We start from the raw sequence: 16,408 nt of genomic DNA, 5'->3' as shown, positions 1-16,408 counted from the left end.
TTTACTGATGCACGTCACAAGGTTACCTCCAATTCTGTGTGTTCTCATTTTTGCTATCATCAGCATTTTGTTAAGAATTTCCTACATACACCTTTATTTGAAAGAACATTATTCAAAAATCTAGAGTATTGTTAGGTAAAAGAAAATCCAAAACAAACTAATTCTTAGCACTCAGATATCGCTGGAGATACTCAGCAGATCCGGCAGCATCTGTGGAGAGAAAGCAGAGTTAACATTTCAAGTCCAGTGACCCTTCTTCAAAGGTTTCTGAATTTCTGTTTGTGTGTGTTTCAGAACACCTGGTATCTTGTTTTGTTTTAATTTTCAACTCTGTTGTCCTTTGTCATCCATTTCATTTCTCTCTCATTTCTGTCTGCTTCTTGCTCATGAGACAAAGATATATATTTACAAATACTTTTATTTCTGATGGTCACATATGTTTTTTGTTGAAGAAACATTATTTACACTGAGCTAAAGTACAAAAATATAATACAATTATTTTACATTATGAGGACATGCTGAAAAACACTGAATACATATTACATTGTACACAAATCACACTTGATGGACAGAGCATTTACCATTTTTCAGCAAACTTTTCCAGTCACCCAAAGTTTTTTAAACATAGCTCTAGTGGTATTTATTCAGGGGAAAGGAAAGACCATTTCCTTACTCAATTTCTTCCCACAGCTACCCATTGGGTCTCTGGTGCTTTAACCATTAATCAATTTCCTCACTTAACTGGGAAGGTGAGTTGTCAGTGCCATAATTGGAAAGTACATCTACAGGATAGGATTGCATCTAGAATCATCACCTGAGAGCTGGACTTGACCACTCCACTGCCTGATTCAGCATTCTGGCACAGAGTTAGCAAACTTCACCAACACATGAGAAATCAAGCCATAAACAAAAATCATCAGTGATTCTAAAATGATCTTAATAAATAGTCACCTGAAGCTCAACTGTTGCAACTGCCAAGCTGCCCAATCTAGAGTACTATCTTTTTCAAGGGAGGTTTTATATTGGAATATTACATCTGAAAACCAGCACAGTGCCTTTTTATATGAACATTTCATTAATTTTGCTCAAATCATTTTTTCTTGAAGGAACTGTTCCAAATTCAATGCATTGTCTGCTCACTAGTGGCTTTGTTTCTGAACTATCGAAGAAAATAATAGCTCATTTGGCATTTGAGAAACAGGTTGCTTGAAATTGAAAACTATAACTTTTGGAACAAAAGCTATGGATTCTGGTAATTTTTCCTTTTGAAAATATGTTCTCAACTTAACATGAGCATTCTTTTGATGCTATGGAAAGTTATTTAGAATTTTATAGTGGGACTGCTAGTAGTCGCTGTGATTTCAAATCAGTCATTCTGAACAAAGGCACCAAAAGTGTTATTTTTGATATGCTCATTAGGTCCATACAAACTGTAAACTGGTTAGGTTTTTCTCCAATATATCTTAAGAGTAATGCTGTCACTAATAAAAGCAAAACTTCCAGTGTCAGTCACAAAGTGGTGGCTTAATGTACACCCCTGTCCAATTTCACCTTCTACTGACATCAATTTCCTCCTACCAGTTTAACGTGCAATGCTGAAAGCTAAGACTTAGTCCACTAAGTAACATGCTATTTCCCACTTAAAGTTCTAATATAACCTGAGCACAGGGCAACTGATGTAGCACATTTTGTTTGTGAATAATTCAATATCCACAGCAAAAAGGTTCCAACCAAGAAAAATGTGTTATATTAGAAAGCAATTGTAAATCTGTTGTTCAGTTGGAACATGAGAAAAGCTGAAATTACTGCTTAATATATTCAGACAATTAGAGCTATAACATTTGATGGAATTAATATGATAATTAATTTAACCTGATTGTAGCCTTAATTAAAGCCAGATTAAGGAGTTGCTTGAAAAGTAGCCAATACATACAGCCAACAATAATAATTGGCAACACCTTCAGATTTGGCAGGACATCATCCAACATCCATAGATTCAAATAATTAGGTACATTTGTACATGTGGCATTGCAAGTAGAAATGCCTTTGTCTAACCCTTACCAATGGCTTCCATAAGCTTCAACTCTTCAGATGATTATTTGCCTCAGCAAGGATTCTCCAAAAATACTCTCAATAAACATAATATTTGGGATTATCTACGGGGGTTTTCTTCATTTACATACAGACCATAGCACCTCTGGAGCTTAATCACTTAACAATAGTTAACTTAATGATAATATTTAATGATGGGTAAAAGCTAAGATAAAAATCAAATTCGTGACAGGAAACTACCAGAATTTAAAATATTAAATCAACAATTAAAAGAATATTTTAAAAAACTTTTAAAAATAACACTTGCTCAGTCAATTAATCACGTTCTCCTGACTTTCATCCATAATATCGTTACTTTATATTGCATCATTCTGTACAATCTTCAGCCTTTTGTAACAGTTATTCATGTAAAATCATCCTGAAGCTATTTCATACAACTAAAATTGTGAAGAAATTAGCATCTAGAAGTTCTTAGTCATATTAATGGGAATTAAATTCCTGTTTATTTCAGTAAAAAATAAACAACTCCTTACTTAATAACATGAATGAAACTGTAGAATTACACGACTCTAAAATTTCATTTCTAGGAATGTTTTTAGCAGGCAGATGTTAAATAAGATTGAAGCAGATATTCTTTCATCTTCTATTAATAAATTTAACCCCCAACTGTTGCCAATATTTCTCTTAAGAATTCTGAAAAGTGTGAAGTAGGTCTCACTAAAATATCAAAACTAGAATTTTCCTTTTGCATCAGAACACGCTACAGTGAGATATTGTTTTCTTTGACATTGATAAAGGTTTGAATGTCCTCTTTTAGTTTAGAAATATTCATTACTGGCTAATGCCTCATTCACTTGTAACGAATGATGCTGTAATGAACCTGACAAATGTAGGACTTTGAAGGATGCCAACATCACAGATTGGTTCAGACAAAGAAGGCCTTTCAACCATTTGCATTGTCTCAATCATATTACTAAAACCATATACTATCTGCTGACTACTTTCTGTAGTAAAGGATTTTTTTTTTTAGCATCTGACCTAAATTTCACCTCCCCCAGAATACCCTTACTCTCATCCCGAATCACCCTGAAACTCACAAATCTTGGACAAAACATAACATGCTGCTTCAGAGATAGTAGGAACTGCCGATGCTGGAGAATCTGAGATAACAAGGTGTAGAGCTGGATGAACACAGCAGGCCAAGCAGTATCAGAGGAGCAGGAAAGCTGACGTTTTGGGTCTGGACCCTTCTCCAGAAATTTCTGAATTTCTTGTTATCTCATATAACATGCTGCTTTGTTTTTTCTGAAAGGCTATTTGCAGATTAGTTGTGTTCTTCTGCATTGCCTACAGCGGTGGATGGTCCACTTATTGTTTCTCAGGTCATATGGATACATTTTACAAGTTGGTGCTAATAACAAAATTTAATGAGAATTGAGGTGTACATTGGGAAATAAAGTGTGGAGGTCATCACTCCCTGCACAGTTTTCTTTCTTTTAAAAAAATGTACAGGACTAATCTCTGAGGCCACTTCAAATATAGCTCCCACTGCATGGTGAACATGCTACTTCCAAACATTTACTTCAATGTTAAAAACCATTTAACGACAACACTGCATAAACCATGCCAAATAGTTCACTGAGACTGCATTTGGTGCAGCAGTAAGGTACAAATAATGCACATCACTTTTTTTTCAAATACACGTCTATCAGTTACACTTTCAAGTATTCAAGGACTGACAAAAAATAAAACCATAAATTTTGGAATTTCAGATGTTGCTCAATCGAAATACAGAAAAGATAAAGATTGGTTAGAGATAGATTAGTATTCTAGAGTGTGACTTTTCTTTATTTTACAATGTGATTTTATTAGCGGATTGGTGCTGAAGTTAGGCAGGAAATGCTACTGTCTGAACTTGTAATAAAATTGCCTATTTTAGCCCATTTTGCATTGCAGACTTTTAGGGAGGAAAATGCCATAAATTATATGCTGTTACAGGGGGAAAAATAAACACAGCCTGTTTCAATTGCTGTTCTGACTTTGCTGACATTTATCTTTTCAAATTATGACAAATAGCTTAGAGTTTGATATCTGGCAGCATGCTGCCTAACACTTTCATATAAAATATCGATATGAAATATTTAAAACATTTATTAACCCAGTTAAAATAAACAGATTACAGATTGCACTAATCTGTGAGACTCCAATGTGAATACTTGAAGCAGTGTTAATAGAAGAAACTAGACATTCACAAATGGTCAAATATCCTAGATAGTGGATGATGAATGCCAATTGATATCTCATGGTTTTCAAAATCAGGTAATTCATTTGTTAAAGGAATTGAATCTTGCAACCCGCTCTAGCTAGAAATTTGGCAAAATAACTGTACATAGCTGACAGCAGCTTTATAAATCTCAAACATCAGGCAGAAAATAACTTTCTAACTATTGTAATATATCACATGCAGAAGACTTGAGTTGTGAGAAACCATTTAAATCTGTAATTAACAAAGAAACTCAACACACAAAGCAAGAACAGGATAAATTAATAGCTTAGATTCTGCAAAAGCTGCAAATATTCACAGCTAATGGGCTCTGTACAAAAGCCACTATTTTTAAAAAAATTGCCATTATTAATGCTGTTGACAGTGGGCATTGACTTCGCTAACGAGCTAAACATACCTAGTTAATCATTTGTACTATTCATATGTGCAGTCAGTTATTTACTGTTTTGTAAATCTCACACTGAAAATATTTCATGATTGTCTGAGTTCTCAAACAGTGAATTTAAACTGGTCAATAAGTACACGACAGACAATGGAGATTACCTGGAAAAAAGACAAGAACACAGATGCGCTTAAGGTCTACCTTCTAACTATCTTAAAAATAATGTAAAAGAACAGATGCTGCTCTACAAGTTGCAATTGGCAGGGTCTTTGGAATGGCATGAAGTGACAGACAGTCAATACAGCTGAACATTCCTGACCACATACGACAGAAAATGCAACAGTCTCATTGGGACAGCTCAGAAACTCCATTTGTTAGGGAATGCTTCCCAGCCCTGCACTGCATACATCTGAGCTGACTTTTAATGTTCTCATTGCTTTATTATATAATTGAATAGGACTGGTGAAAACACAAACGCACAAAATTCAGCAAATGAGGATCTTCTGTCCACAGGCACTGTTTGTGTTTCTTTAGTCACTGCAAGATAAACTTCTTTGATAGAAGGTACAGTCCTTAGTTCTAGCACAGCAGAACAGAGCAACTAAATTCCAACTTAGCTGGAATTCATTTCTGTGTTTGATCCTTTCAAGCGTTGTCATTGGTGTTTATGTTTTAGACAGGCAAAAGGCAGGGACAAAAGTTTGTAGGTATTAGTGCAGCCTCATCTCCAATCCAGACTGAAAAGAGGGATCTTTAATCAGTAGGCAAGTCTGCGTTGAGCAATTTACCAATCTAATAGTCATCATACATATTGAAGTCTGTGAAATAGGTATTGGAAAAAGATTTTGCATGAAGATGTGGATTAAAGTATTTATTTCGTTCCTCAAGGATCAAATTGTTTTTGTTGAAAGCCTGGAAAATAAAGATATTACTTATTAATACATCTATAAATATTATATCATTTACTATCTCAAACTTTCTGGAGTTTCTTCTTTAACTCTTGAAATGATTGCACTGTTCATGACCAGAAATTCATTTTTCAATCTTGGTGCTGAAGCAGATCTGGAAGGCAACTGGATTTGCTCAAGGTATAAAGGCACATGAAATTTCTGGGCTAACCCTAACTATCTGTTAATGGCTAAGATGATCCTACAAACCTATTGCTAACACAGAGCTGATCTTACACATACTAGACTGTAGAGTCTTTCAAAAATCCCCTTGTTTACGATTCAACCTTGTCTCCTGCATAATCCCTGCGTCTCTTCATCATCACCAACTGATTAATGCATCTTCCAGTCAAAACTTTGAATGGTAATCTAGTAATACAGATTGACAACTCTTTACGTTTCTATAAATCCTTCCCTTCATTTCTCTAATAATTACAGGAAGAGGAATTTTCAATTTCACTGCCTGAGAGATAATATGGCAGAGTAGGGAGATTACTCGTCATTCTAGAACTTGTCTGATTTTCATGACATTCATTTCTATGGAATGTAAACATAAGTGGAAGGTAACAGTAAGCTGATTGATTCTGCCACATTACTATCCAGGGAGTGAAGCTAAAAATTACTGCCATGGTACTATAAAGAACTAACTTACGCATATGTTGAACGAAGCTCCCTGCAAGAGAAGTTATTGGAGTTTTCAGTACTGCCGTTAGGTTTTGCAAAACATTTTCAATCAAATGATTTTTCTTATCAGGACGAAATTTGTATTTTAGTTAAAAAAAAATGCCTGTTCGGCCTCATAGCTGCCAATCTACTAGCAATGTTAAAAGAATGTGGCTTTTGTCACACAGTTCCTCTGGTTACAATGTATGGCTTGTTAATTAGGAGAAAAACAAGAACTTTACCATTTTGTTCATAGTGGTTTTCAAGCTTAAGAATTTCTGACAAATCTACATACTCCAGTCATTCTAATATTATTACGTTCTTTTTTAATTTCATGTTAATAGAAAAATGTTGATATTAACAGTTAAGTTTCACAGACTCTAAAGTTTAATTATATTTGGTTAGTTACGTGGCAATATATTACATACAGGAAGGCAGTAAAAAATTCAATTTATGCTTTAAAGTTATAATGTCTCACCTTAATTGCTTCCACCGAATCATATTTATCAAGTTTATTGACATGGTTTGTGATGCTCGTGTTGAGGGGAACTGCAGAAATTGGATGGATGACAGTGGCATCATGGGACTGCCGTTGATATCGCTGGCAATAGGTATACACAAGTAATGTTAAAAGACAGCCTAAGATAGAGCAGCTCAATCCCACTGCAATCATATGGAAAGTGTTGAATTCTGCAAAGAATTTTAGAAACAAGAAAATAAATACTCATTTAGTAAGTGTGAACTTAGTCAAGAATCTTCATCAAAAGCAGAATTAAGGAATCAACACTTACCACCACATCTTCTGTCACCCGAGGTGGACTTGGCAATATTCACTTCTAAGGGAATAATTTTTTTAAAAAGAAGTTTATATTAATTAAAATGCTTACTGAAAATTTCAGTAAAGAAAATGTTTTGAAATATTGTCAAGAAACTCTCTTGACACCCCAGTGAGTTTATTTAATTGAGCCATTGACTGGTAAACTTAAACTTAAACTATATTGGAACAGTTAACTAGTTACTGTATCTATTCTTTGGTTAAGTTTTGCAGTAGAGTTAAAGTTATCCTAAATTCCTCTTTCTTCAGTCAAATTCTAACTGTAGTGTTTAAATAAATGATGTTTTGCTTAACATCGAGTATTTTGACCTGTTACATTGCATCTGGAACACGGCACATCACATTTGTCTTTAACATCAGAAAAGTTTGGGTCTAGACTACCTTCTTAAAGTATTTTGAGAGTGTCTGGTCTGGTCCATAACACATCAATGACATAATAACAACACAATTGTATTTTTACTGATGTTGGTTATGGCATAACTATTGGCCAATACAAACTTTCAAAAAAAAATCTTGTTTGAATACTGCTGACGTAGGAATGAAGAGGTTAATATTAATACATTTAAGATTTATATGCATGATAGTCTTAGTTATAGTTATGCTTGATTTTAGTTGTAACAATTATTCACTGCTACACAGAGCAAGGAGGTAAGAGGAACTGAAAGCCAGACAAGGCAGTTGAGTTACCATGGAAACTAGCAGATTCAAAGCTGGAGTTTGAGATAATAGTGAGGCAACATGGGGTTCAGACTTGTGAATGTGGTGTTGAAAACCCTATATATTTGAGACATTCTTGGGTAGCAAAGAAGCTTTTTCCTTGCATATGCTCACATAAAATATTTTCTTGCTTAAACCATGCAGATTCCAGGGTGGTCATGTTCACCACACTGCAATGGGATCTTTTACATCTTGAGGTCTATAATATGACGACATTAGGAGAGGACAAATGTGGGCTTGGCTGTGGTAGGCTGCTCAATTGCACAGTCTGGCAGTGCTAACTGAGAAGGTACACACATCCACAGTAGTCATTTGGATGACTTTTGTGAATGCAATATCATATCCCAACAAGAAATGAACACATTTGTGAAGGGAGCAAATCAGAGGTAAAGCTGCTAAGACGATAAAATTAGATTAGGAACCCAAAACTGAGTAAACTTTATTTAATGATTTTCATTCTTTAATGCGTATTTACTGATACTGTTTTTTTTTTTAAAGAGTTGCACCAGATAAACAAGTATAACTAATAATGCGTATCCTTCCTTGCAGAATGAGTGTTCCATGACTATGTAAGACGAGGTCAGAAGTACACGACACCAGGTTATAGTCCAACAGGTTTATTTGAAATCACAAGCTTTTGGAGCGCTGCTCCTTCATTGGGTTAGGTGGTCTAATGAAAAGTCATCTAGATTCGAAACGTTAGTTTCCTGTCTCTCCATGGATGCTGCCTGACCCACTGTGATTTCCAGCATTTTTGTTTTCAGTACAGATTTCAGCATCGGCAGTAATTTGCTCCTACATAAACAGAGATATCTGCTAGCGGTCTCATTTGAATTTGTGTGGGTAGCTTGCCAGGTTTAACTGGAGATGCAATTATTGTATGTAGCCAATGGAATAAGTGATTAGCTGCCGGATGATGTTTCCTCTTTCAACATAGCTGCACCAGTGTATTTTTCTTATTCCTTCATTCTTCCTTTACTTTGTCCTCTAGATTTCAAACTAAATGTCATCCACTAGTTTAAATGAAATATTTTATTTAAAAAATTCCTAGGTTTCCATGTGGCTAAAGAAGAACTACCTGAAACTTTATATCCTCGAATCCTGATTTTTGTACACCGAGCCTTTGTCTGTCTGCAGCAAAAATACCCACACAACAAAATGTGTAATAGTGAATACCACAGAATACTTCTGTTTGTAGTATACAACACAAATAAGCTCTTAAATCAACCACAAAGAGTGGTCCAGTAGAGACTCTAAATTTCTTGTCCATGTGTGGAGTGACACCCAGCTATTTCTCACCTTCTCTCCACAGCATCATGGCTACAATCGAGAATTCAGCACCACAGTAGCAAAAGATGGGTGGGTGTTAGGATAAGGCTTTGCTGTGTTCCAGTGCTAAATGCCAAATTTTATCAGAAGAAACTTTCATTTTTAAAAACTTGTTTTCAGGGTGGAGTAAACGCCACCAAGAGTATTAACCACGAAATCTAATTCATTGAAAAAGTGTTTTAGGGTAATTCATTCTCAGGATATTTGTGTCGCTAGCCTTTTATGCCCATCCCTAGTTGTCTTGAGAAGATGATGGTGGACCTGCTCAATGAACAGTTCAACATGTCTCTGTGATACCTTCAGGTATCGAAGAAATAAAAACAGTTCATGCTAGAAATATTTCTCAGGACAGGCAGTATCCGTGGAGCAAATCAGAGTTATCATTTCAGGTCAATGCTGACCTGACCAGAGTTTATGGGTTATCACCTACCTGAAATGGTAAGTTAGCTCTCTTCATATACTCTCTCTTTAGCCCTCTTTTTCCTAACTTTCACTCTGAACTTTCTCCATTCAAGTCTGGTTCTCACTTGTACTATACCCTCACATTAAGCACTCATTATACACTGTTTTTATGCTTCACCTTAGTCACAATGCTAATTCCGGTTTTGTTTCCTTATGTTTTTTCCTATTGTGAATATACCTTGACTGCACCTGAACCATCTCCTCTTTTTTATGATACTGTGATCAATGTTCTTGACATGTTCCCCAGCAGATGCTTGATTCACTTGATCCACCCCATACCCAGAATTTCCAAAAAGAAATAAATCAAAATTAGAAGCTGAGAATTTCTTCATGCCTGACTGAGTTTCAGTGCCTGTGATAAAATGTTAGTTTTCATTCAGACTGTCTTTGTTTATCTCATATTGGTTTCATGAGCTTGTTGATGTTGTGATCATTTGAAGTCAGTATTTTTTCATTTGTTGAAATCCTTTTCAGTCCATTGAAGTCTCAGATAATCCACTCTGACGATGAAGTTTAAAATTGATATTTTACCACTACCGTGCCGAAATGAACTGTATAAACTTGACTATGATTTCTGATTCAAATCATCCTGCCTGAGATCAGCACACATCAGAGATAATTTCATACGACCTGCAAACTGAGATAATTTAGTATTCTGATCTGATATGTTCGCACAAATTTTTAGACTGATTTGCGCATAATTTTTCCAACCATTTGGTCAAAATCATTTGAAGTTTGAGTGTAAATACCTAATACAAGCTTCAAGTTATAAACACAGAATCAGAAAAATACCTCTGTAATGTCACCTAACAATCTGGTGCTGAACTTTGGGAGGGCTGCATTGTTGGAGGTGATATCATTCGTAAAACTAATATGTTGACTGAAGGTTCAGACTAACAGGCCAATTGGATTTAGCAGTGTAATTTGAAGAGTAGGAAATTTCCAACAGGCAAACACTATTGATTGTATCTCTTTGTAGCTTTGTATATTACTGAAGGAGTAATTCAAAGGCCTGAACTAATGATCACAAAACTATCAGCCTATACCAGCAAAGGGTCAAGACAAAACCTGTATAGTTAGACCTAAGAAACAAGAGGAGTGCCATTACATACCTACTACTAGAAAATGTAAAGAGGAGCAAATGTAATGGGAATTTTAGCGCAAAGACTAAGTCTTGAATTTTCAATCTCGTATGAGAAGTGTACAACCAGGGAAAGTTCAGCTTTGCAGACCAAATTTCTGAAAAAAACTTTCCCAGATGTTTAGGATTTCATTTCAGGCATTTGAGTGTGAATGGTAATAAATTGCGTTCTGAAAATTTAAGTCATCAGAATATTTGCTGGTTGCATATTCAGTTGTAAACAGACTTCAATGTAATGGTCTGTTTTGTATACTTGCCAAAGTTGAATTTTGCCTCTCAAATTTCAGATAGTTCAGAAAGGTACCATCATTCAACATTAACAGAGAAGGCATCAGATAATTATTTATGAGCTATGTCTGCAGTAAACCCTAATCAGTTCTATCCAGTAAGAATACATACCAGGAATGAAATTGGTGTCAAAGACACAGGTTCGGCTCTCACTGCTATTCTCAGAGCACTGGTAACCAACAGGAAATAAGATTTTACAGTGACGAGTGCGATGTTGTGAACCCGATACCTCACATTCTGACCACCTGGACCACTCTGACCAATTATCTGTGTTAGAAAATAAAAATTGTAAGCATTTTCTCAGGATGAACACGCCGTCTTCAAACATACAATAATTAATCATAATTTGATTATTCAAGTTGTGGAACCTTTGCCTTCAAGCGTCTTCAGGTATCCTGCCTTTTTATGATTGAACAAAGTAGGAAAGACTGAGATAGGGTTATGGTTAGGGGTATGCATTCACAAGGAAGACCAGGAATTGAAATAATACAGATGACTGTATGAATTAGGAGCAATAATAAGCCAAATAGCAGTGCAAGCCTGCCCTGCCATTCACTAAGATCATGGTTGATCTGATAATTCCATGTACCTGCCTATCCACCTTAATGTTTCAGTCAAATGCAGAAATTGCTGAAGAAAATCACAGATATGGATGCATCAGTGCTGAGACAAACAAAATCATTGTGTCAATTCCAGTGACATTTCTTCAGAAACTTACTGTTTCACCCACTTATCAAGAATCTACTTGCTTCTGCCTTAAAACATATTCAAAGACTGGGCTTCCACTTTTTTGAATCTGCTTTTTTGAGGAAAAGAATTCCAAACTGTAATACTGTAAAAGATGGTCCCTTTAAAGATCACAGGACATGATTAAGCATGGTCAGCACGGTTTCATGAAGGGGAAATCTTGCCTGACAGATTTATTAGAATTCTTTGAGGTGGCAACAAGCTGGATAAAGGGATGCAGTGGATGTATTACATTTGGATTTTCTGAATGGATTGATAAGGTACCACACATTCGGCTATTTAATAACAGCCCATGGGTGTTGGAAGTGGTATATTAGCTTGGATACAGAATTGACTAATGAAGAGAAGGCAGGGAGTTAGGATAAGGGGTTGCATTTTCAGGATGGTGACCTGTAACAAGTGAAATTCCACAGAGGTCAGTGCTGGTCCTAGAATTATTTACAATATATATTAATGACTTGGGTGAGAAAAGTGAATGTGCTATAGCCAAGTCTGCAGATGACATAAAAACAGCTGGGAAGGAAAGTTGGGAGGTTGACACAAAGAATTTGCAGAGATACAGGTTAAGTGAGTAGGCAAAAGCTTGTCAGATTAAATATAATGTGGGAAAATGTGAGGTTATGCACTTCAGAAGGAAGAATAGGAGCTGAATATGACTTAAGTGGAAAAAGACTGCAGAAAGCTACACCACGGAGGGATTTGGGATTCCTCATGCATGAATCTAGCATCCAAGTTCAGCGGTTGATACAAAGGCAAATGGAATGTTGGCTTTTATTTCAAAGGGAAGGGAGAACTAAATTAGGGAGGTTTTCTTCAAACTAAACAAAGCACTAGTCAGGCCACAGCCAGAATACTGTGAACAGTTTTGGGCCTGTTATCTAAGGAAAAATATACTGGCATTGGAGTCCAGAGCAGGTTCACTCGGCTGATAGTAGGGATGGAGACACTATCTTATGAGAAGTTGAGTATGTTGGGCCTGCACTATGAAACACATAATACAATAAATTATATAGAGATAATATGCTTCATTTTTATTCTTTCTGCCAAAAATGGATTATTTCACATTTTCCCACATTATATCTACTTGCCACATCTTTGTCCACTCACTTAACCATATCCTGTCCTTAGGGATGTGACCAGTTCCTGGAATAAAGTGTTCAGATAACTCTCCTCCCTTCCCTGATCTACCGCAGTGATGGTAGTTCAGCCTCCAGCTCATAAAATCTGAGCCAAAGCTGATCGAGCTGCAGATACTGCAAATGCGTTTACCCTTGATCACACTGCCTTCCAGGAGGTCCCACGTGTTACAACAGTGACACATCACTTGTTTTTTAATTTTTATTATATTCTGATTAACTAAATAGTTATTTCATTCAATCAATTATTTTACTTTTTCTATAGTTTGTTCATATTACTACCAGTTCCTGCAGTATTTTAAACCGTAGCAATAGAATAGACCTTAACTATATACTGACCAACCAGCTAGCTTCTTCCACTGTAGTAGAATAAGAACCAAGTCCTACAGGAAGAAAAGGTTAGAAAAAGAAAAGAACACCTCCTTCCCCTAACTTCCTTACTCACAAAATTCTCAGCACTTTACTCAAAGTCACACTCAGTGCTACGTTGCACTGAGATGCCTCCATTTATTCCCATCAAAAATAAAACATTAGTTCAGTACCAGGTACAGAGAAAACAGTTTAAGCTGGTTTCTTTCATTTTCTCAGGTTAAGAACTTGCATACGCCTGCTTAACTCAGATTCCATTTAGAATTTAAACATGCAATTACAGTTAAATATTAAATGTGAAACACAAACAAAATTAGATTTTTCAAAAGAGCTAAGAAACCCCATAGTCACCCAACTCTCAGCACTCTGTTCAAACACGCCTCTAGCTGTGAATTCACTACCCTGATCTGATTACTTCAGTCAAATTGACCAGCTACAGGCTTCCACTCTCTTTCTTAGTTGCTTGCGTCCTAACTGAAATTAATTTAAGTAGTGCCAATTAATGTCCCATTTATATTCTGGTCAATTTGAGAGCCATCAGGCTACTGCAACTAAATTTTCTAGTCATTATAATTCAATATTATTCTTACTACTTAGTTACAGCTTGTGCTATAATGTACTTAATGGTCTGTCACTGTGGTTTTAAAACCGATGACATATCAACAGTAATAGAGAATTATGAAGTCCAGTTAGTTTTAGCTGACAAGCAAGCAGATTAAAGAAAACTATTGTTTCGTTTTCCACTGGTATTGAAAATTAACACTTAACAAGAATATAATTTAGTATTCTTCCTTGCTACAGGAGAAAATAAGCAAGCTATAAACAAAACTTTCCACATTTATCTAATGGAGTCTCAGGTAGGCATTATCAGAAATTTGCTAGGAACACTTTTTTTTTGCAAATTAATTAAAAGCAAATAAACGCAATAACTTTTCAAGGGAATTTTAGTTCTAAACTGAGTGCTTAATGTATGCTTTTATTTCTGCTAAAGTCCAAATTCTGTCCTCCATACCTGGACAGGCTTGTGTGTTACACAATGCTTCTTCAGTATGAAGACCCAGACAGATGTCTCCCCCATATGCAGGTGGAGGATTGTTGCAGGAGCGTGTTCTCATGTAATGTCCACCCCCACAGGTGACAGAGCATTTTGACCACGGAGACCAACAGGACCAAGCACCGTCCACTGAAAAGGAGAACAGATAATAAATTACAGGGCCATTCTCAACAGGTATCTGGTGCATTGATTTTACATACCCAGCTGGATTAATACATCTTCAATTCACAAGAAAAATATTCAAAAGCTAAAAATGAAGTTATCTGGTTGGCACAATTAACATATTATTAATTAATTCACAACTATTATTACCCAATCCTAACTGCCCTTGAGGCAATGATGATTAGTCACCTTCTTGAATGCAATTGAATAGCATGCCAGCTTATTTCTGTGAGCAATTAAAAGTCAGGTACATTGCTGTGGGTCCACAGTCACATATACAACAAACCAGGCCAAGAAAGCAGACTTCCTTACCTCAAGGATATTAATGAATCAATTAGATTTTTATGATAATCCAGTAGCATTATGATCAACATTACTGTTACTAAATTTTTATCCCAGACTTTATTTAATTAATTTAATTTAAATTCTCCAGCTGTCTTAGTGGGATTTGAACTTTGTCTCAGAATATTTGCCCAGGCCTCTTGATTACCCGGTCCAGTAACATTAACTGCTGTAATGCTATACACACATGTCCACGTTTGACCTAACTTAAATTAGTTTCCCACTTTAAAAAGATATTTTTAACCCTAACCTAAGCACGTGTCCCTGACAGGACTATTGTTATATTATGTAGGAGTTCTGCTGCTAGCACTTGACTGATGGTGGTTGTAATATAAATGTGTCTTCCAACATAAGGCAAATCAATTCTGATGAGGTATTACCACTTGCTACAGAAGCAGATGATAAATGACAACAGGAAACTATCACAGGCTGTCAAGATGGAAACGGACCTGGAGGCCTATATTTCTCAGGTGCCTTTACACACCTTAGTAACTGCCAAGATCTTTCTCTTACATAGCAGGAATTGGTCAGTTCAGTTGGATGGATGACTGTGTTGTGATGCAGAGAGATGCTAACAGTGTGAGTTCAGTTCCCACACCAGCCGAGGTTAGCACAAAGGACTCTCCTTCTCAACCTCTCCCCTCACCTGAGGTGTGCGCCCCTCAGGTTAAACCACCATCAGTCATCTCTCTCTAATGAGACAGAAGCTCCATGATCTACTAAGACTATGTTGATTTTACTTCTCCAACATCACAAGAGTACAGTCCCTCAAAAAAAAACTAAAATCACAACTGCACAAGTCTAAGCTACTTTAAGTCTGTGATTACAGCATCTAAGAAAAAAAACCATATGCCACGAGTGCTCTGAAATCTCATTCCTCAATGTAAACAGGGCAAAATACAATGTTCCAGCAGTTTAGCACACTACAGAAGCAACTCCATGACATAAACAAAGCATAATGTGCTCCTTTAACAGAAGGAGACATTCAGGTAGGCAAGAAAGGATTACACCATAGCAACAAAAATTTAAAAGCAGCAAAAATGCTCAGCAAAGGATGAGAAGTGGAAAGATAAAGGCATCTTACAAAGTGGGAGGAAGATATCTTGTTTGTCTCAGCAAATCTGGAAAATGATTCATTCTTGCTAGTGGACATGTAGAAACTTTCCGTAAATAAATTGTTATAATTGTTTCATCCCAAGTCCAAAAAACTGGCATCTAAACAAAGCAGTGATCAATCCGTAGGCATGTGTAAATCAGATACCCCACATTGAATCCTTCCCTACCAATCTGTGCTGCGACATCAGGCTACAGACAACTCATTCTGAAGATTTTTTACTTACTCAAACATTAACCACCCTCACCAACATTGAAGCTATGACACGAAATTATTCAATTTTTTCTCCCTTAAGTTGCTGGTAAATTTTCAATTATTCATGTAGACTTGGAACTGATTTTTAAGTGTATTTTCTGACACTTCCTGGCAGATTTAGAATAGTAT

At 36.1% G+C, this 16,408-nt stretch overlaps 1 protein-coding gene across 1 annotated transcript in view; it reads right to left on the bottom strand.

Moving 5' to 3' along the window:
• Positions 1 to 433: 433 nt before the first annotated feature.
• The window catches only part of sema5a (sema domain, seven thrombospondin repeats (type 1 and type 1-like), transmembrane domain (TM) and short cytoplasmic domain, (semaphorin) 5A), a 95,483-nt gene continuing 79,508 nt past the window's right edge, over positions 434 to 16,408 (bottom strand). Inside the window, exons 16-20 of the mRNA XM_048608254.1 lie at positions 14,365 to 14,535; positions 11,212 to 11,367; positions 7,120 to 7,164; positions 6,807 to 7,018; positions 434 to 5,630 (exon numbers count right to left, since the gene is read on the bottom strand). Coding sequence (XP_048464211.1) covers positions 5,511 to 5,630; positions 6,807 to 7,018; positions 7,120 to 7,164; positions 11,212 to 11,367; positions 14,365 to 14,535 — 704 coding nt within the window. The 3' untranslated portion in view covers positions 434 to 5,510. The remainder of the gene's footprint in view (positions 5,631 to 6,806; positions 7,019 to 7,119; positions 7,165 to 11,211; positions 11,368 to 14,364; positions 14,536 to 16,408) is intronic.

Source organism: Rhincodon typus, chromosome 2 (genome assembly GCF_021869965.1).
Source record: "Rhincodon typus isolate 14 chromosome 2, sRhiTyp1.1, whole genome shotgun sequence".
NCBI lineage: Eukaryota > Metazoa > Chordata > Chondrichthyes > Orectolobiformes > Rhincodontidae > Rhincodon > Rhincodon typus.
This window is presented reverse-complemented; position numbering and strand designations above follow the sequence as displayed.